We start from the raw sequence: 22308 nt of genomic DNA, 5'->3' as shown, positions 1-22308 counted from the left end.
AGATTTTAAGGATTTGTGCAAATCTCTGATGACTCTTGTCTTTTGCTCCAAGCTTTAGAAGTGACACCTCTGCAGACTCTACAGTGGAAATAGAGGGGATTAAACAGAGAGGATTATGGAAGCAAAACGCTAAAATTAGACTGTTGGACAGACAAAGCGATCCAATAAGAATTCTCCTGGCCTCAGGGAGCTCGCCTTGCTGGGGAGATATTGCGTCCTGCTTGACCGCTGAGGCTCGCCACAGTGGAGGAATCCCTCCAGGCTAGCTGTGTGATTGGCCAGAAAATCATAGAAACGTACAGGACCAGCTGCAGGGGCTCTGAGAAGTCATCTAATTGGCCCCTCTGCTCAGTGAAGGATCCACTAAAGCAGTGGGCCCTTGAAGATGGATGAACCTCAGCTCCCAGAATTCCTCAGCCAGCATGCTTGAAGAGGTGTGGACTTCAACGAGCTGGGGAATTCTGGGAGTTGAAGTTCACCCAGCTTCAGATGGCCACGGTTGAGAAGCACCATAGTGGAGACACTTAGACAGGTGACTGCCCAGGCCATAACTCTGCCTACTCCTCTTTCTTAATCTCCACCATGCTGAAGAAAAGTCTTGCCTAGGACATCAGCATCTACAGGAACTGCCATGGGAATGCACTGAGAATGTGGCCCCTTTTGTTTTTTGACGTGAGCACAACCACGTTCTCATGATATTGAAAAGCAATGATGGAACCTTCTCTGTTGAGTGGTTGGAAAATCCACCATCTTTTTCTTGGGGGAATCAGAGTGAAGGATCCCAAACATGGTTGAATTTTCTTGGCTCCATCAGTGGGGCGGAGGGGGGGGAATCTGGTGTTTGATATATTGTGGGTTGGGGATGGCCGGGATGTTGTAGGGAAAAACAGGACCAGCTCTTCAGGGAAGGAATAGTTTGTTGCGCAACCCCGAATGACATCAGGAAATTCCTTTTTATAGTCCTTAGCTTTAGCTAAGCCACCTGCTAGGTTTTGGATACACCCCGCAAGATGTGCCCTTGAATTACAGTAAAATCATGTCTACAGGAAGTAATAATACATAGCCAGCTAACAGCCAACATAGCATACATTTGAGGAAGTAAATTGTGTCCTTTCAGACGGTTTTTAAAGTCAAGCCAGCAGATATATTAAAATAGAGACTTTTGCTACAGCAGCTCTTATGTGCAGACTTCCTAAAAGCGAACGTTTGCAATTTCTATATATGAACAGCTAAAGCTTAATATCATGAGACCCTAGTTTGGTTCAGGCTCGAGGCCTACTCTGGTCCAGCCTGCTCTCTCAGGGAGATGAAGCAGAGCCAAGAAGAAGAAAAGATGGAACAGATGTGGAGGTCAGATCTGAATAACAACAGCAGCGGTAGGCTGGAGTAATGTGAGAAGCAGAATTATCCTTGTTGGCTCCACACCTAACTTTTTTTAAAAAACTTCTGGCTGTGAACATCTGCCTGCAGAGATGAAGCAGATGTGGAGGTTGGATGCCACCACCTTGGTCTTAAGGCTGAAGGGTTGGGAGAGTTAGTGGGTTCCCACAGCCCTACGTCCTTGCTGCAATACTTCTTGGAGATTTGTAGTTTGACGTTCTTTAAGCACAACTCTCCGTTCTCCTCCTGTGACGTTGGGGGTCCCAGTGTCCCACATCTCAGTGGAGATGCAGAAGAGAAAGGAGGGGCTGGAATCCAGCCATGGAACCAAATTGTAGACGGGAGTAGCACAAAAGGAGATTTTCAAGGTTGGGTTGCTTGCAAAGTTCATCATTGATGTTTCTTTCCACAAAGCTGTAGGTTTCATTTCCGTGTGTCCGTGTGCGTGTGTTTGTGTGTGTGTGTGAGAGAGAGAGAGAGAGTTTGTTCTCCCTTCTTCTGATGGTTTTGTTCAGAACATCTCACAAAACAACACGGTTCTGTGAAGACACATTCACCTGCAAAATTAATCTATAGTTTTCCTTTTCCTTTTTTAATTTGTTATTACAAGGACTTATACCAGTGTTTCTCAACCTTGGCAACTTGAAGATGCCTGGACTTCAACTCCCAGAATTCCCCAGCCAGCATTCGCTGGCTGGGGAATTCTGGGAGTTGAAGTCCAGACATCTTCAAGTTGCCAAGGTTGAGAAACACTGACTTATACACGTTGACAAAAACATACGCAACACTTGTAAATAACATGGGAACTGCATGTTCCTTCTTACAGCAGATCTCTATCGGTACATCTTTACAAAAACTATTCCCCTCTCAATACATCTCTAAGTAATTTTATAATCCTATTATTTCTTACTCCTTTGATTCTCAGTCTATGTTTGGTTATTTGTATCAGACAGTCTTTCCTGTTCTTCTACTAATGTATAACTTTTCTTACTTTTATAAATCCTACTTTCTCTACTTTCTTATCACTAATTCCTACTTCTTCTATAATACAAAGTATATTTTCCAAGTTCTTATTTTCTTAATCTATAGTTTTCCTAACAAAGACCAAACCTCAACTTCCCTATTGTTTATTGTATTGCTGTTGTTAGTTGTGAAGTTGTGTCCGACCCATCACGACCCCATGGACAACGTTCCTCCAGGCCTTCCTATCCTCTACCATCCTCTGGAGTCCATTGAAGCTCATGCCTACTGCTTTGGTGACTCCATCCAGCCACCTCCTTCTCTGCCGTCCCCTTCTTCTTCTTTTGCCCTCCATCGTTCCCAGCATGAGGCTCTTCTCCAGGGAGTCCTTCCTTCTCCTTAGGTGGCCAAAGTCTTTGAGTTTCCTCTTCAGGATCTGGCCTTCTAAAGAGCAGTCAGGGTTGATCTCCTCTAGGACTGATCGGTTTAGTGAGTCTTTATCCAAATCAATCTACCTACCTATTTATCTACCTACATATATATCTATGTTGTTGTTAGTTGCGAAGTCACGTCTGATCCCATGGACAACGTTCCTCCAGGCCTTCCTGTCCTCTACCATCCTCTGGAGTCCATTGAAGCTCACGCCTACTGCTTCAATGACTCCATCCAGCCACCTCCTTCTCTGTCGTCCCCTTCTTCTTCTTTTGCCCTCCATCGTTCCCAGCATGAGGCTCTTCCCCAGGGAGTCCTTCCTTCTCCTTAGGTGGCCAAAGTACTTGAGTTTCCTCTTCAGGATCTGGTCAGGGTTGATCTCCTCTAAACTGACCGGTTGGATGGCCTTGCAGTCCAAATTATTGCAGTCCAAATTATTGTATTATTTCACTACTAAATCTCCTTTTTTCCAAGTCCCCCATTCTCTATCAGCCATCTTGGCTTCGTTAAAGTTGCCTCTTCAGGTTTTCGGATCTTTTCAAGAAATTCTCCCCTTAAACCTCACAGAGAGGATGGACGTTGTTTTATTATTTTCCACTTTGTTACAATTTGCACAGTTGTACAAAAATGTGTGCAGGATGACCCATGGCAGGCTATTACAAGCTCCGATAGCCCATCCCAATGAAAACATCTGTGTTGTGTTGTCGTTGTGTGACTGCCGTGCGTTTATGATTTGCCGCAGCCCTGCCATGAAAGCCAATGCAAATATAGAAGTCGGGTTTGTTGTGCAATCACAACACAATGTGTGTGTGTCGTCCTCCCACAGGCACCGATGACAAGATATACATTTCTTTAGACACCTGCTGAGAAATGGGGGGGAAAAGCAAGATGAGAAACTGGGCCTTAAGATTCTCTTGTTGAGGAAAAGGGTCAATTCTGATCAATTCTGGGGAAAGCATCTTCTGCTCTTCTAATTGTCCCACACAATTGTCAAGCAGCACTGATGAGGTTACCTAGCAGGGTGACGAAACGTCTGCGAGAAAACCACCAAGCTCAGAGAGCACCAAGGACCCCACAATGGTCAAACAGCTTGATGTCCTCTGAACTCTGAGTGTTATTACAAGTAACACATTTTAGAATTCAGCTATATGAGGCTTCCACGTTCTGAATTCTGCATTGTGCAAGAGACAGAGGCATTTGGGGAGGGGGCATCTGCGATGGAAGAGCCCACAATTTCTGAAGGCCCCCCCCTTCGGATGGTGCCAAAATAGCTTCTTCCTTCCCCTTGACTTCCTTGAAATTCCCACTTTCTGTCTCGCGAATGAGGTAACGATGATCTTGGGGAAGAATGGGTTATAGTCGGTCCTTTAGTCTGGGATACATTGGCAGAATGTTTAGAGATACAGATTGAAAAACTTGGCCAGTCTATCCCACCTTCTGTTCTCCCTCTCGTGGGTGCCCCATGGTGGGATGGCGTGGTGGAATGTTCCACCATTGGTTGAGAGGGGGAACCACCTGCAGGAGAGAGGAATAGCGCGTTTCTCTTGATCCTGGGATACCCTCCTAAGGTCTATAGTGCCTGGGGGATTCTGGGAGTTGAAGTTCATTCATCATCCAGTTGCTAACGTTGAGAAAAACTGGCCTACAGGATTGCACCACAGGTGAAATCCTCCCGAACCTGTAGGGACGATTGTCCTTGGCTCTGGGAATCAGTTGGGGAAAAAACGTTTCTGAGGATCACATGGCTCAGCTGTGAGATAGATAGCCGAGAGGGGAGGGTGCTGAGAAAGAAAGAAAGAAAGAAAGAAAGAAGGAAGAAATGATGGATGGGAGAAAAAAGAGGGAGGGAAGGAAGAAAGAAAGAAAAAGAAAGAGGGAGGGATGAGAGAAAAAATGGAGGGAAGGGAGAAATAAATAAATAAATAAATAAATAAATAAATAAAGGGGATGGGAGAAAAAAGGAAGGGAGAAAGAAAGAAAGAGAAAGGAGGGAGGGATGGGAGAAAAAAGGGAGGGAAGGGAGAAAGAAAGAAAGAGAAAAAGAAAGAGGGATGGGAGAAAAAAGAGGGAGGGAAGGAAGAAAAAGAAAAAGAAAGAGGGAGGGATGGGAGAAAAAATGGAGGGAAGGCAGAAAGAAAGAAAGAAAAAGAGGGAGGGATGGAAGAAAAAAGGAAGGAAGGGAGAAAGAAAGAAACAAAGAAAGAAAGAGAAAGGAGGGATGGATGGGAGAAAAAGGAGGGAAGGGAGAAAGAAAGAAAGAAAGAAAGAAAGAAAGAAAGGGAGGGAGGGAGGGATGGTTGGGAGAAAAAGGGAGGGAGAAAGAAAGAAAGAGAGGGAGGGAGGGAAGGAGGGAAAAAGGAGAGGGAGGAAGGACCACAAAACTGACATTAGATGCAGCTTCAGAGGATCCCTTGAAACAGCACAGCAATCCAGGTCTGGAAGGGACCTGGAGGTCATCTAGTCCAACCCCCTGCTCCAGCAGGACATTGTTAAAGTGAGTTTCTGTCTTTTGACACCCCCTTCCCAGTCACAGGACCACATAGCCATGCCCACGCAGTCACATGACCAATGCCAAGCCATACCCACAGAACCGGTAAGAAAAAAAATATAGATTTCACCTGACGTCTGGAATGTGTGAAGTCTCTTTGGGCCGAGGGTTGAACTAGAAGACCTCCAAGGTCCCTTCCACCACTACAACTCTATGATATACTTCCAATGTAGTGTAAATCCACCAAAACTGTTCCTTCTCCATCTAATTTTAAAAGCCAGCTTTTGTAAGAAATATTCTTCTTCTTTTTAATCTTTTCCTTACTAAAATAGCCCTTGGGTCTTATTGGAAACCTTGCTGCAAACAGCCAATATTTCCTTTTTAAAAAAATTTGGCCAGTTTTCTTGGTTTGAGTTTTGGGGAGGCGAGGGAGATCTGATTTGTGTTAATCAGTGTGTGTTCACTTCATTGTCTTGTTGTTGGGTTAACTGCTTTGTCAATAGTTAGGTTTGTGGGGGGGGGGGGGGCAAAAGCTCTTAAATATATTGAGCCTTGCATTTTAATCAAGTGGGGAGGCAGCTTTGTGTTCTGTGCGAAGTTGTGAACAGGACATTGTGCATCTCACACCTAGACAGATCCTTATCATTAGTGGACAGTCATTTCTCTGGGTTGCAATAAGATCTCGAGGTGGCGCAGTGGTTAGAGTACAGTACTGCAGGCCACTTCAGCTGACTGCTAACTGCAGTTCGACGGTTCAAATCTCACCGGCTCAAAGGTTGACTCAGCCTTCCATCCTTCCGAGGTGGGTGAAATGAGGACCCGGATTGTTGTTGGGGGCGATATGCTGACTCTGTAAACCGCTTAGAGAGGGCTGAAAGCCCTATGAAGCAGTATATAAGTCTAGCTGCTATTGCTATTGCTATCTCCTGCCTTGGGCATAGGGTTGGACTAGAAGACCTCCAAGGCCCCTTCCAGCCCTAGGATTCTATGAGACTTGGTGTCCCCAAACCTGGAATCCTCTGCCAGAAAATGCTTCAACAGCTCCTGGCTTAGTTGGCTTTCGAAGAGGAAGTAGGCCAACCGCTGGAAAAGAAGGCCATTGGTCAAGGTGGCTATTAGCAATAGCAATAGCAGTTAGACTTATATACCATTTCATAGGGCTTTCAGCCCACTCTAAGTGGTTTACAGAGTCAGCATATTGCCCCCAACAACAATCCGGGTCCTCATTTTACCCACCTCGGAAGGATGGAAGGCTGAGTCAACCCTGAGCCGGTGAGATTTGAACAGCCGAACTGCAGAACTGCAGTCAGCTGAAGTAGCCTGCAGTGCTGCATTTAACCACTGCGCCACCTCGGCTCTATATTGACTGCCCCCAGTTGAAAAGGCAAGTGATAAGAGGATGGTCATTCATCCCACCTTGTCTGTAGGCTTTCCAAAGTCATACTGGGATGAGAGACTGACCATTCGCAGCCTTGTGGCTGATCCAGTAGATTCTCCTTTGGTTTTATGGTCCAGTGCTATCTCAAGTTGACCTAAGATGATTTTTCCACTACAGCACAGACAAATTTATCACATTTATGACTTGGTTTGACCTCTGTTGGCTCCGAAAGACCCACCGTTGCTTGAAAAATAACTGTCCGTCATTTTTAGTCCTCAAAGAGCATTCAGGGTCAGACGTGATAGCATCCGCCTTCCCTCCTGGTGCCTTGGAAGGTAGAACTATAAAATCATACCTGCTAAACTGGATTCTCCATCATCCTGGCAGCTTTTACAACAATAACCTTTGGATAGCGTAGCATACAACCTTCTATCCACCATTCCTGGGAAGGTAACAAGAAGCGACGGGCAATGAAGACATACACCCTACCTTCAGGTTTTCCCAAGACTTTTGTTATCAACCTGGACCTCTTGACTTCTAGGAAAGAATTGGGTTTCCCTCTTTTAATTGAATGCTGAACATTTAAGTGAAGCTTAAGCTAATTTCCCTTGTTCCTTGCCAGAAGATTGGCATAAATAAAACGAGACTCTTTATGAAGGACACAAGTGATGTATCTAAAAGGATATCAATCACCCTATTAACTTCCCTCTAGGGTGGCATTAAAATGGGACCGGAGCATCAATTTTTCTTTCAGAGAGGTTGTAAATCTGGGCTTCCTACTAGCAGTTTATGTTTATGGATGTGTAAAATGGGTCTGGTGGAAGAACTTCATAAATATGGATGGTGTTGGGCACGAAAGATCAGATCTACAGATGAAGATCCAGTGAAACTGATTTTATTGCTAAAAGCCTCCATGCAGGAATCTTCCCAACTAATGGTTAGCACCAGAGGTCGGTTCCTACCGGTAGCCGAACAGGTAGCAACTCGGCCAGAAACGTGATCGTACCGGTTCTATCCTGGGCGCCGCCATCTTTATTTTCTGTTCTCTACATGCGCAAAATGATCTTCATTGAGAAAATATTTTTAAAATTCGTTTTTTAATGGTGTGCTCATGCGCAGACCTTTTAAAGCGCAAATGTGCACTTGTGTGCGCATGAGTGAAGCGAGCGTGCGCATGGAAAATTTTCGGGCATTGAACCAGTAGTAATGTTGTCAGGAACCCCACCCCCACCCCTGGTTAGCACCTGCTTGGAGTTATTTAAGGGTCAATGGAAGTCAAGAAAGGCTGGATTTAGTTTGCTTGTGGCCACGTGGGGATTCTAGACCGAACCCTCTTTTGACGCTGCCCCCAGGTTCTGCCACTTCTCCTACAGACGGGCTCTTCACCGATTGTTGCAAGTTCTTACTTGCTGTAGTCTACCTTGTCCGGCCATATGGTTATGAAACCCCCCCCCCCCCTTGATGCATTGTTGAAGCATTTACTTACTTCTTTTAAATTATATATCTATAAATGATTATACGATGACAGTCCACAGATGGGGAAGCCAGAGGGAAACCTCCCGCATAATGTAAGAAGGAGATTTGCATCCAGCACAGTTTTGCAAGGGAGAAGAAGGAAAATCTTGATTGCTGTCAATGATCAGTACGTAATAAAACTCAATAATGTAGAACAGATTACATGTATAATGGATGAATGAGTAACACAAGCTTAACTGGATGAATCAATCAGTGGACTACACGTTTTGCATACGGTATAAGAAAGGTAGCTACATAATAGGATTGCATAGTTAAAGTAAATCGAAGGAAGGAAGGAATTGAAGGAAGGAAGGAAGGAAGGAAGGAAGGATAGGGGAAGACTTCCAATTTTCTTTTACAACCTTTGCAAATTTAAACTAATCTCTTACTCTAATGTTACAACAGCTTCCCTTCGTCTACGATCTAATTATTATTTTTCCTAAGCATCAAACCCATCCATCATCATATCATTTTTCTTAACACTTCACACACAAAAAGCTAAAAAGGAGACCGCCTGCTTGTTTCTATATGTATTAGGTTGGCAATATTTGTTGTTCTCGTCCATGCCCTCTTTCCCTGAAAATAAGACCTCCCCGGATAATAAGCCCAATCGGGCTTTTGAGCACATGCACTAAAATAAGCCCTTCCCCCAAAAATATTGCAACACAGCAGCAACCATGAGATGACCCCGCTTGCCGCCTCTTGCACCTCGAAAATAATAACCACCCCCCCCCAAAATAAGGCCAAGCGTTTATTTCGGGGGTCAAAAGAAAATAAGACCCTGTCTTATTTTCGGGGGAAACACGGTATTTGTCGGCATTACTGAGCAAGTGATTTGATCCTGTCGTAACTTGGGGGGCTGCTCTAAAATCCAGCAGAAATGGACGCACAAGGGGCAGGTATAACCTCTTGGGATAAAGGGAAAGAAAATGTATTTATTCATAAATAAATTCATTGTAAGAGCCGAGGTGGCGCAGTGGTTAGAGTGCAGCACTGCAGGCCACTTCAGCTGACTGCTAACTGCAGTTTGGCGGTTCAAATCTCACCGGCTCAGGGTTGACTCAGCCTTCCATCCTTCCGAGGTGGGTAAAATGAGGACCCGGATTGTTGTTGGGGGCAATATGCTGACTCTGTAAACCACTTAGAGAGGGCTGAAAGCCCTATGAAGCGGTATATAAGTCTAACTGCTACTGCTATTGTTTTCCACTTCCTGGTTATTTAGGCTCAGTTTCGAGAGCTTTTTCCAGTCCTCGCAGAGCGTGAAGGTTTCTGCTTTTTTTTTTTAAAGGGAAATCCAGCCTAAAATGCAGTCCCCCCTCTTTTTCTCTCTCTCTTTCCAGGGTCACCCCCTCTTCCGAAAACCCCAGTGGTTCGAACTGTAGCATCAGCCAGGGGAAGCCGTCCTTAAGAAGGATAAAAGGCCGCATCCATCGGAGCAAAAGTCTTGACAGCCTCGATTTCTGTGAGTTCAATGTAAGTAACTGGTTGGTTCTGTCTCTCTCCCCTCTGAGGTCCGATCTGTGCAGAGTGGCAGCTGGATCTTGGCCGGTCAGTCGAGGTGGGGAACCGCGCAGGCGCCCGGGGCAGCCCAACTGAATGCGGGGGGGCAGCGGTGTGCACTCCTGATGTGCCTGCACACTAGCAATGCGAGGTGCGAAAGCTATTTCTGGATGATCCTCGCCGCTCGCAGGGAGAGAAAGTCAGGGCTGAATTGTTTCCTGCTAGAGAGAGAAAGAAGGGGAGGGGGGAAAAAATCATTGTCCATGGAGAATCAGCATGGCTTTCTTGAGGGTCTACTTTTCTACTTGCAGGGAGTGGTTAGGAGAATTAGTAAGTCTTGTTGTGAGCAAATATGAATGTTTTGGACAATATACAGGCCCTTTTAAACTGATTGTATTATTGTTGGTTGCACAATCAGACAGATGTTTAAACTGGATCTGGCATTTTTGGTCCAGCTGTTTAATTCTCCCCAAGAACCTGGGATAGACAGATGTTCTGGCTTGATGGTGTTAGAGGTACCATTGCAGGATGTGAGCTGTTGCAAATCAAGCTGCCTTTTGCAATTGACTAGTGGTGATTTTTGTCAATTCCGGTGGTGTTCAAGCAGTGTTCCAGATGTTGTTGTTGTTGTTGTTGTTGTTGTGGCACAGTCATCCAGATGCTTAGACTGGATTTTGCATTTTTATTCATCTCTTGAGGCCTTCCAGAGGACCTGGGATAGGTAGACATTGTTCTTTGATGGGGTTAAAGGTTTTGACATAGGACATAAGCTGTTCCAAGTTAAGCTGCCTTTTGCAATTGACTGATGGGGATTTTGTCAATGCCAATGGTGTTCAAATGATGCTCCAGCTGCGCATCCACTAAGCTCCCCAGATATAATCTTTAAAATTATCTGGCAGATAACAATGAATGATTTGGACTTTCTTTCAATGGGAAATTTTGCCCTCCGCCCCTCCTCCCAAAATCCCCAAGGGAAACTTGGTGAAGGGTTAATAAATTTCAAAGGACCCTCAGGTTTTAAACAAAGCCATCTCGCTCTTTCTGTTTTTTTTTTAAAAAATTCTTCAAGTTTTAAATAAGCGCAGGCTTTAACTTCAGGTATTCGGTGCTTTGCTGTTAATTAGAATTCAGTGGCACATTTTAAGAGTCTAAAAATACGATCTCGCTGTTAGAAAGAGGGAGAGGGATTTTTTTTTCCCTTCCTTAGCGACTGCCTGGACAAATATGTTGTCGTGAATTATAAACCTGGATAGTTTATTTTCAGCTCCATCTGCCTCTGATTAAACTTGTGAACCTGATTTAAGGGAGGGCAAAAGGTTTGCTGGTGGAAGGGTGGAAATGAGGTGTGTGGTTTTGGTTTTTGCAAACTGTGGGGACTTGGCAAGTTAATGCGGCAAGTTATTGGTCAGATCCATGAATAAATGTGTCTGCTTAAAGGTATGGGCCAGTGGTGGGTTTCAAAAATTGTTGGAACCTACTCTGTGGGTGTGGCCTCCTTTGTGGGAGTGGCTTGCCGCCCATGTGACCGGATATGAAATTATGAATTAGTACTTAGGTCGGTCCAAGTAGCTATTCCAAGAGCCAAGGTGGCGCAGTGGTTAAATGCAGCACTGCAGGCTACTGCTAGATCAGCAGTTCAGCGGTTCAAATCTCACCGGCTCAGGGTTGACTCAGCCTTCCATCCTTCCGAGGTGGGTAAAATGAGGACCCAGATTGTTGGGGGCAATATGCTGACTCTCTGTAAACCGCTTAGAGAGGCCTGAAAGCCCTACGAAGCGGTATATAAGTCTACTGCTATTGCTATTGCTATTGCTATTCAGAAACTCTGGCATTGAAGCATGCAAGTCTTAAAGCTGTCAAGTTACAAGATCCTTGCCAGTGGTGGGTTTCAAAAATTTTTGGAACCTCTTCTGTAGGTGTGGCCTGCTTTCCGGGTCCACTGGTGGAACCTCTTCTAACCGGTTGGGTAGATTTGACGAACCGGTTCTACCGAATAGGTGCGAACTGGTAGGAACCCACCTCTGGTATGGGCCCATTTCAGGTTCTGGAGAACGTGGTTCGATCGCACCAGGCTGCATGAGGATTGCAAAGCTGGTGCTTTCCCTGTGTTGCAGGTCCTGGAGGAATCTTCTCTTAGCCAAGAGCTGATGGCTGGGCAAGTCTGTTTTGATAGTTTTCTGCCGTCCTGGAAGATCTGGGCAGGGTGTCAAGTCATCAGAACAAGCAAGAGACCCTCTACCATTCCAGACAAACGTCTTCTTAAAAGCCTCCAGTGATGGGAGCCCCCACAACATCTGAAGACAAACCCTCCCACTGATTGATGGTTCTCACTGTCAGGAAATTCCTCCTTAGCTCTAGGTTGCTTCTCTCCTCGCTTAGTTTCCACCCACCATTGCTTCTTGTCCTGCCCTCAGGTGCCTTGGAGAATAGGTTCTATTCTTTCTTCTTTGGACCTTTCCTTACAGATCAATCAATCAATCCATCAATCAATCAGAATAGAGCTGGAAGGGTTTAGGTTTTAATGGATTTGTATGCCGCCCAATCCCGAAGGACTCCGGGCGGCTTACATAAAAACAATTTAAAAATATTAAAAGAATTTAAAATACAAGACAAAGCGAATTAAAAAACATAACATGCACTCAATCTTAGTGGGGCTGGAGATCAATCAAGGATCAACAGCCCCAGGCCTGCCGGAACAGCCAGGCCTTAATAGACTTCCGGAAGGCCGAGAGAGTGGGGAGGGTCCGGATCTCTGGGGGTAGATCGTTCCATAGGGCCGGGGCAGCTACAGAAAAGGCTCTCCCCCGAGGAGCTGCCAGGCGACATTGTGTCGTCGATGGCACCTGGAGAAGGCCCATCCTGTGAGATCTTATTGGGCGCTGGGAGGTATGTGGCAGGAGGCAGTCACAGAGATATCCAGGTCCTAGGCCAAGGTCCAAGGGACCTTGGAGGTCTTCTAATCCACCCCCTTGCTCAAGCAGGCTGGGTGGGGAATTCTGGGAGTTGAAGTCCGGACATCTTCAAGTTGCCAAGGTTGAGAAACACTGACTTAGAGCAAGATCCTACAATGCTGGGAAGGGAAAGGCGAACTTCTTTCTATCCTAGTTTTACCCCATTTCCAGTTTGAAAAAAAAATCTGTTGGACCGGCATAAAACTCTTGATATTTTTAACCTTGGTGTCCATTCATTCATTCATTCATCCATCCATCCCTGATCCTCCTACTCAAAGCTGCTCCTGACAACATTACAGCCTCCACCTGAGCTTTGTGGCTTACTATAATGCTCATCTTCGTAATTTCTGACCCAAGATGCTCCGATGAAACTGGCAGCTCGCTCCTCGCATTTTCCCCTCCATTAAACTCAATCTCGTTGACTCCCGTCCTGGTTGTGAAGGATGAGGCAGCCAGTTGTCAAAGAGTCATGACTTCTGAGACGGCTAGCCTACCCTTTAGTAACAAAAAGAGGGACAGGTGGGAGAGCGAAATGAGAAAGGGGAAGGAGATAAGGCATCTTTCTTGGAGGAGCTAACGTCATGACTCATCCATATGTTTTGGTCTAGTTTGATGATGTTCTCCAGAGGCAACAGCGTAAGCTTCCATCAGCCTTAGGCAGGAGAAGATCCAGGTTGATAAAGATCGGAGGCTAAACAGCCGGAGGTAGGGACGGGGATGACAGCCTCAATTACTTCTTGGAAACCGCTGATGGACTCACAAGTCTTGACCTTCCAGATGTTAGTCCTGCTGACATGGCTGGACAGCTCCCCTCTTTCTCTCCGAAAAGCTGCAACAGCCAGGATGGAGAAGGTGGAATGGATGTGGGGAATCTAGCAGGAAATCCTGGAGGGGCAAGGAGGGGTCTTCGCTCAGGAAACGGAGCAGAAAATTCATTCAGACTTCATGTTAGTAGTTCCCGAAAGAGGCTGTGCAGAGTCCTTGAATTCTCTTCTGTCTTTTTCTCCCAGGCCTCCTTTCCTGGATGGGAAGCGACACACCGCTTCTCTGTTTTATTAGAAGGAAACAAATTGGGATTTATTTTCATGCGTCCTGGCAGGTTTATGGGGAAGAGAAAATGTGCGGAGCAGGCTATGGTGACATGCTTGAAGACAAGACAGAATTATAAAACCGTCCTTGCGGGTCAGAAAGAGAAAGGAAGCAAAAGACACAGTTGTCCTTTAAAAGGAGACTTCGATGCGGGCAAGCTGTTTGGGAGCTCCGAAATTAAGTGGTCTATAAAAGCAGAAGTATTTATTTGTTTTAATGGAGTGGTCCTATTCCCACGTGTTTGTTTAAGTGATGGATCTGCTCTCTCTCTCTCTCTCTCTGCTCGCTCCCTGGAGCTTAGGTATAAAGATCAATAAATCAAATTTCGGTTTTCATGACCAGGTGGCTAAAAATACAACTTAATCTCTTTTATGTGGGCCGGGAATGCTGATTCAAACATTACTTGGCTAAGAGAGCAAATGTTATTTAAAAGAATAGAGGGTTATTGGAGTTTCCTGGCATCGCAGAGAAAGTGCTTACGTGTGGTCCTGGCTTGTGCCCGTAATAAACGGCATTTCTTGTTTTCTTGCACTCTTTTATCTCTTCCTCGCACAGGCAAAATGTTTGGGTTTAGCTGGAGAAATACCAGAAAACCTATGATAAATCCCTTCCTGCTTGAGTCGCTGTGTTTACAGATTTCTGTAGATTGAGTTCCTTGGAAAAGGACACCTTTTCTTCAAAAGTTTCTTGTGTCCCTTCTATGCAGACGAATTTGAGATCAAAGAACTGTTGAAATAAAAAAGATTAAAACCCCCATTCGGGTTTTAGTAGGATATATATTAACCCTTTCAGCGATGGACAAAGTTGTATGAATCCAGAGATACGTCACAATGTCTTAATTCTTAGTTGCGGTTCCTGAACTAAGAAACAGCAGCTGCAGCGTTTTTTGAGATGCAGAAAAATGTGGATCTCTAAAAAAAAAAACCCTGCAAACTGTAAGCTGATCCTCGTGTCAAGATTTAAGGAGGAACCGCTGAACTGATTGGAACGATCTCTGCAAGTTTAGCTATAAATATCTTCACAGCTTTGCTGGCTGAGGAGCTCTGGGAGTTGAAGTCCACAGGTCTTAAAGTTGCCAAGGTTGGAGCCCACTGTTCTATAGAGCCGAGGTGGCGCAGTGGTTAAATGCAGCACTGCAGGCTACTTCAGCTGACTGCTATCTGCAGTTCGGCGGTTCTAATCTCACTGGCTCAAGGTTGACTCAGCCTTCCATCCTTCCGAGGTGGGTGATATGAGGACCCAGACTGTGGGGCAAATATGCTGACTCTGTAAACTGCTTAGAGAGGGCCGAAAGCCCTATGAAGCGGTATATAAGTCTAACTGCTATTGCTATCTATCTATCTGTCTCTGTCTCTGTCTCTGTCTCTGTCTCTGTCTCTGTCTCTGTCTCTGTCTGTCTGTCTGTCTGTCTGTCTGTCTGTCTGTCTGTCTATCTATCTATCTATCTATCTATCTATCTATCTATCTATCTATCTATCTATCTATCTAGAGCCGAGGTGGCGCAGTGGTTAGGGTGCTGTACTGCAGGCCACTTCAGCTGACTGTTATCTGCAGTTCGCTGGTTCAAATCTCACCGGCTCAAAGTTGACTCAGCCTTCCATCCTTCCGAGGTGGGTGAAATGAGGACCCGGATTGTTGTTGGGGGCGATATGCTGACTCTGTAAACCGCTTAGAGAGGGCTGAAAGCCCCGTGAAGCGGTATATAAGTCTAACTGCTAGTATTGCTATTGCTATAGGATTGTTTTTCCTTTTTTTAATTTTTATTTTACAAAGAAGCAATACAACATGGGATCCGTATGCAATTTCCAGCGGTGGAATTTTCTACCTGCTCCAAGGGAATTAAAACGAACAACGACAACAACAACAAAAAATAACTTCTGTGCTGGAATAACTCCAGGAGGAAGGAAAATGAAAGCTAAGCTCTCCTTTTCGAGGCTGCAGGATGCCAAGATGGTTTGTTTTGTTTTTTTGGAAATCCTCCACCAAGGCCTGTTCCAGAATTTGAAATCTGGGCATCGCTGTTTTCGGTTATTCCAGCAGAAAAGCCAACCATTCCTCTCCCCCCTGCCAGGGAAAAAAAAAAAAAAACAAAGCCTGCAAACCATCCATACCTCAACGAGGCTTCTAGGGAAGAGAAACCATCCCAAAGTACTACTGCAACGTGCTCTACATGGGGCAGCCCTTGAAGAGTATTCGGAGACTTCAACTCATCCAGAACGCAGCCGCGCGAGTGATTGTGGGTGCACCTCGGTTCACCCACGTAACACCTATCCTCCGCGAGCTGCACTGGCTGGCTATTGGTCTCCGGATACGCTTCAAGGCGCTAGTCGTCACTTATAAAACCCTTCATGGTATTGGACCTGGGTACTTGAGAGACTGCCTGCTGCCAATCACCTCCACTAGACCGATCAGATCCCACAGATTAGGCCTCCTCCGAATTCCATCCGCCGGCCAGTGTCGACTGGCGACTACCCGGAGGAGAGCCTTCTCTGTGGCCGCTCCGACCCTCTGGAACGAACTCCCCGTGGAGATTCGAACCCTCACCACCCTCCAGGCCTTCCGCAAAGCCCTTAAAACCTGGCTGTTCTGACAGGCCTGGGGCTAAAAAGCTTCTACCCGCTTCTGGAATGGTATGACTGTTGTGTGTTTTAAATTATGTATTGTTGCGTGTTGTTTTAATTTTTTGTCTGTATCCCCCTCCCTTAGTTGAGTTGTGAGCCGCCCTGAGTCCCCTTCGGGGGAAAAGGGCAGCATATAAATAAAATAAACATCAACATCAACATCAACAACATCAAAGTAGGAATTAAAAAGGGGGCTGCAATCTCACGTGCCAGGATGGAGGACTTTTATGAAAACTATCTTGAGGCTTTTTCAAATGGCTTGCCTTCCGATCCTTTCCTAAGGCACATAGATTTAGCTTTTCGGCTCCGTTTCTGTATTTTGGGTGACCAAACATTTCTAGGGAATCTGCTGGCTTCTTGAGCAGCTGGAGATGCGGATGTCCCTACCTTATCTGAAGCCTCTGTAGGACCACATCCTATCCTCCTGAAGTGGTGCTGGCCAGTTGCCTTCACCTCAGCAGGAATCCACCAGGATCCCGACTGAAATCTCTCCTGCACGGGTTGTGCATCAGGAACCAAGGGCAGCATCAAAATGTGACACACCAGCTAAGTCAAGGTTGTGTTTCTTGTCGTGCCCTTCCCTGTCCCTTTTCTGGCTGACGGTGTAAGTAACATTCCCCCGAAGAAGAGAGGCAGATCATATTTTTTCCAACCGTGTGGAGAAAACATGCATATGTCAGTCTCTCCTGGAATGACCTTGGCTAGATTGTCGCATGTTGCAAAAAAGTCAGGTTGAATGCAGTGGTGAAATTCAAATTTATTTACTACCGGTTCTGTGGGCGTGGCTTGGTGGGAGTGGCAGCGGAAGGATATTGCAAAATCCCCATTCCCTCCCGATCAGCTGGGACTCGGGAGGCAGAGAATAGATTGGGGCATGGCCAGCCAGAGGTGGCATTTGCCGGTTCTCAGAACTACTGAAAATTTCCGCTACCGGTTCTCCAAAACTGCTCAGAACCTGCTGAATTTCACCCCTGATGCAACAGGACACCTATTGGCTCATCTCTGCAGAGGTTATTTTCTACCTTCTTGAGAAAGGTATCATTTCCTTTCTATTGGAGCCGCGGTGGCATAGTGGTTAGAGTGCAGTACTGCAGGCTACTTCTGCTGATCGCCGGCTGCCAGCAGTTTGGCAGATCGAATCTCACCAGGCTCCAGGTTGACTCAGCCTTCCATCCTTCCGAGGTGGCTAAAATGAGGATCCAGATGGTTGGGGGTCAAGAGGCTGACTCTCTAAGCCGCTTAGAGAGGGCTGTGAAGTCCTGTAAAGCGGTATATAAGTCTAAGTGCTATTAGTATTGAGCTCGGTTTCTGCAATTTCATGGCCATCTCCTTGTAGTTTTCTTGACATCAATCCCAAGGGGGTTTGCCATCCCATTTTTTAGATGTTCTCTCAGCCTCCCAGTCTGTGCTGTAACTGTTTTTTTTCCCCCTGGGTGCTCAGCACTCAATGCATACCAGGGTTCTCTGTGCTGAATTTGTTTTTGAGATCAGCCAAGGTCAATGAGGTGCTTGGGGAAGATCTTTAGATGTAGCCCATCTCAATTCTAGACTGCTGTTTGGCATTTATGCTTGCGTATGGATGTGAATGGATGTGTGTATGGGTCAGTGGTGGGATTCAAATAATTTAACAACCGGTTCTCTGCCCTAATGATTTCTTCCAACAATCATTTCAATAAACTGCTCAAAAATTTAACAACCGGTTCTCCCGGAGTGGTGCAAACTGGCTGAATCCCACCACTGGTATGGGTCAAGTGAAGACTGGAAACATCAACGAAACTTGCTTTTCGACATGGCTTTCAAAACCAGGAGGAGCTGAGTTCAAAGTTTTCATCACTGATTCTGGACTTCTTTAAAAGACAACTTTGCAGCTTTCTTCCTCCATAAAAGCAAGGAAAAGGCTAAGGCAATGTTGGGTAACTTATTGGAATAGTTCTCTCTTTAATGCCTTATTTCCAAGACTGGAAGGAACACGTTGAACTGGGAATCTTTGGAGCATAGTTCTGTCATCTCCCTGTGCTTAGAATGGTTTCAGTGGGACCAGCAGAGGTAGACTTCGTGAAAATTGAATGAATGGATGGCTGGAAGGAAGGAAGGAAGGAAGGAGCGAGCTATGGAGGTCATTGAATCCATCAACCGTTGCAATGAATCCCACCAGCTCTTGCAGTTTCTCACCATGAGGGTGGGAGAGATAAGTAGCACATGTCTCACGTCCGACTGGCCTGTGATTTCCGTCCCCTCCTGCTTTCTCCCGCCCCATCATCTCCTCCATGTCACGCGCCCAGTTCTTGTCCTCTTTTCTGAAAACGTTGACGTTGATTCTTCCTGATCGTTGTCCTTTGGAAGAGAGATGCCTCCCAAACTTTGCCATCCTGTCAACTGTGATGAGATTCACTGTGCTGGAACAAATCAACAACACTGCAACCCCATCCATCTCTCTCTTCTGCTGAGCAAGTCCCGTCCCTTGAGTCCATCTCCGTCAGGCTCGCTGCTGGCCTTCTTAGCTGGAAGCCCAGTAGCTGTTGTGATGCCTACAAGGCCGCCATGTTCTCTTCTGAACTTTGGCTCAGCGATCACAAACATCTGAAATTAGTCATCAAGGCAGGCAATGAGAACAGCCTGGATCTTTCATCTCTAAAAGGCCTGGATGGATTCTGGGGAGCGATGGGGGGGGGGGAAGCAAGAGAAATAACCATCAGCAATAACTGGAGGGGCAGAAGGATTCAATAAGCTCCTTTTGCTATTCCTGGACTGTCAGGCAACCTCTCGCCAAGCAGTAAACATCATGACTAAATCTATTAGTTCAGGAAACCACAATTGTCTTTTCAGGTCAAAACTGCTTCTGGAAGTTGTTTCTGAGTAAGTGGAACCAGATGTTGTCCAACTTCTGCATCGGGGGCGAAATCCAGCAGGTTCTGACAGGTTCTACTCCAACTTTCCGATAGCTGAAAGTTGGAGTAGTTCGGAGAACCGGAAAAAACCACTTCTGGCTGGCCTCAGAGTGGGGAGGGAATGGGGATTTTGCAGTATCCTTCCCCTGGAGTGGGGAGGGAATGGGGATTTTGCAGTAACCTTCCCCTGGAGTGAGGAGGGAATGGGGATTTTGCAGTATCCTTCCCTTGGAGTGGGGAGGGAATGGGGATTTTGCAGTAACCTTCCCCTGGAGTGAGGATGGAATGGAGATTTTGCAGTATCCTTCCCCTGGAGTGGGGAAGGAATGGAAATTTTGCAGTATCCTTCCCCTGGAGTGGGGAGGGAATTGAGATTTTGCAGTATCCTTCTCCTGGAGTGCGGAGGGAATGGAGCTTTTGCAGTATCCTTCCCCTGGAGTGAGAAGGGAATGGAGCTTTTGCAGTATCCTTCCCCTGGAGTGGGGAGGGAATGGAGATTTTGCAGTATCCTTCTCCTGGAGTGGGGAAGGAATGGAAATTTTGCAGTATCCTTCCCCTGGAGTTGGGAGGGAATGGAGATTTTACAATATTCTTCCCCTGGAGTAGGGAGGGAATTGAGATTTTGCAGTATCCTTCCCCTGGAGTGGGGAGGGAATGGAGCTTTTGCAGTATCCTTCCCCTGGAGTGGGGAAGGAATGGAGATTTTGCAGTATCCTTCCCCTGGAGTGGGGAAGGAATGGAGATTTTGTTGCAGTATCCTTCCCCTGGAGTGGGGAAGGAATGGAGATTTTGCAGTATCCTTCTTCTGCCACGCCCACCAAGCCACGCCCACCGAACCGGTAGTAAAAAAAATTGAATTTCACCACTGCTCTGCATCAGATTCCTTTAAACATCAGCATGTTGATGAAAATTACTACCAGGTCCTAACTACATGCTACCTCTGGGGAAAGTAGTTGACTCTGAGAAAGAGACTGACAATGAAACGGATGTCCCTTGTTCTTTGATGCCAGATCCCATGAGCTAGCTGAGGAATTGAGGAAATTCAATTCAGTCTCTAGAGATTCTCCGTCGTCCAGGTCATGGTTGTCCCAAAGGTGCTTTTCCAAGAGGAAATTGGACTTTCTTGTTTTTTTTCTTCTTTTGAAGATGTTTCAATCCTCATCCAAGAAGCTTCTTCTGCTCCGACAGGATAGTGCAAATTCTAATTTTACAATTCTCAATTTACAATTCTTATTTTTAAAGTACAGTTTTGGGAGGATTTCATTTGGCTGCAGAACGACATAAACACAAGTGCATTAATATTTATTCCAACAAGAATTCTTTCTAAGGAATCAAATCCAAAATCTAAGCAGGGTGTTATCTCTACCTCTGCTTTGATCCGTATTTTTATTCTTCGCCTCTTCGAACAGCGACGTTAAAGCGGCGTCTTCGTCAGCCAGGGACGGGCAGAATCTCAATTCCTGTCAAAGAAGGAAGATTGCGTAATTAAAAATTGAAAACATAACTTAACGGGAAGCACGCCGCTGTTACCAACCTGCTTGAGCCTATTCAAGGCCATGGAGTCCGCTTCGTTTTGCAAGAATGGCTTTAAAACTTCAGTATCTTCTCTGCATCTGGCAGAAAATCCTGCAGACCTGAATTCTCCTACCTGCCACTTCCATTGTTCAGCCAGGCGAAGGTGGCACGGTGCCAATCTGTTATGCAAGCCCAAGATGTAGACTCAAAGGGTGACAGAGTACATGGAAGTGCATGAAATATGCATGGGTGGAAATTTAAGGAACGTCAGAAGTATTTAACGTCGGTTAACAACCAGAAGTCATGCAGGTTTTTTTTTTAAAAAAAAATATCTTGTTTTTAAGTCTGCTTTGGCCATCTGAAATGTGAAGGAGGAGATGAGATACTGGTTTTGGGGGTTTGGGGAGGGGTCCTACTTGAAGTCATTTCGCACAATGACTTCCCAAAACCTGCTTCAACACCCATCCTTTGGCCGAGCTTTTCATTAACAGCAAAAGTTTAACGGATTTTGAGAATATCCAACGGAGAGAAGGCGCCAACTGATATTCCCGCGATAGTTGTAGAAGTTAGTAATGTACTTGCTGATGGAGCTGACCACAAGCTCTCTCTGTGTTCAACTGAAGATTTGAAGAACACGTTTAAGTAGTAGCATCTCCAAATGGAGACAGATTCTGCTTTAATTGGTCATAGTAGCAATAGCAATAGCAGTTAGACTTATATACCGCTTCATAGGGCTTTCAGCCCTCTCTAAGCGGTTTACAGAGTCAGCATATTGCCCCCACAGTCTGGGTCCTCATTTCACCCACCTCGGAAGGATGGAAGGCTGAGTCAACCTTGAGCCGGTGAGATTTGAAGTGCCGAACTGCAGATAACAGTCAGCTGAAGTGGCCTGCAGTACTGCACCCTAACCACTGCGCCACCTCGGCTCATAGTTTTGGAATGCAGAGCTCGACCATCAGGTGTGAAATCTAACCAACGTGTGGCCCAAATCAACTTACCTTCTCAGTAGACCAAGTAGCACCAGTTGACCTGAACCTGAAGTTCTTTCAGGCACTCTGAAAGAAATTGCACCAAAGGTGGGGGCCTCGAAAGACATTGTCCCCAAACAGCCCGAAGGTGCAAGCGTGAGCTGCATATCTTCATTGTAGAAGGAGCAACTTCAACAAGGGAACATGGCGGAGAGATGCTGTTGAATTCAGAAGGCCGAGTCAAGGGGTGGTGGGATTCCTATCACTGCTAGTGTTGTCCATCCCAATATTGGTAGCCACAATCTCTCTAATATAAGTAAGAGGGTCTTCTGTTTGAGCAGGACATTGGACTAGAAGACCTCCAAGGTCCCTTCCAGCTTTATTGCGGTTGATAGTAGGAGTTATGGTGGGCTTCCGATGGTTTGGCTAACTTTCGGGAGGCAGTACAGGTAGTCTCCGACTTATAACAGTTTGTGACTGTTTGAAGTTACAACGGCATTGAGAAAAGGGCTGTTTTCTCACACTTACAACCATTTCAGTATCCCATGGCCATGCGATCCCCATTTGTGACTTTCTGCCAAGCAGAGGCAGTGGAGAAGTTAACAACCGTCTTCCCAACTTAA

The 22308-nt window shown here is 45.8% G+C and overlaps 1 protein-coding gene across 3 annotated transcripts in view; it reads left to right on the top strand.

Annotated features, from left to right (window-relative positions):
• Positions 1-22308, top strand: part of TJP1 (tight junction protein 1) — a 180995-nt gene that overhangs the window by 29044 nt on the left and 129643 nt on the right. For all 3 annotated transcript variants that reach the window (XM_032233484.1, XM_032233483.1, XM_032233482.1), the window contains exon 4: positions 9494-9626. In XM_032233484.1, coding sequence (XP_032089375.1) covers positions 9494-9626 — 133 coding nt within the window. The remainder of the gene's footprint in view (positions 1-9493; positions 9627-22308) is intronic.

The sequence above is a fragment of the Thamnophis elegans genome, chromosome 16 (assembly GCF_009769535.1).
Source record: "Thamnophis elegans isolate rThaEle1 chromosome 16, rThaEle1.pri, whole genome shotgun sequence".
NCBI lineage: Eukaryota > Metazoa > Chordata > Lepidosauria > Squamata > Colubridae > Thamnophis > Thamnophis elegans.
The sequence above is the reverse complement of the archived record's forward strand: the minus strand, read 5'-3'. Positions and strand labels throughout refer to the sequence as shown.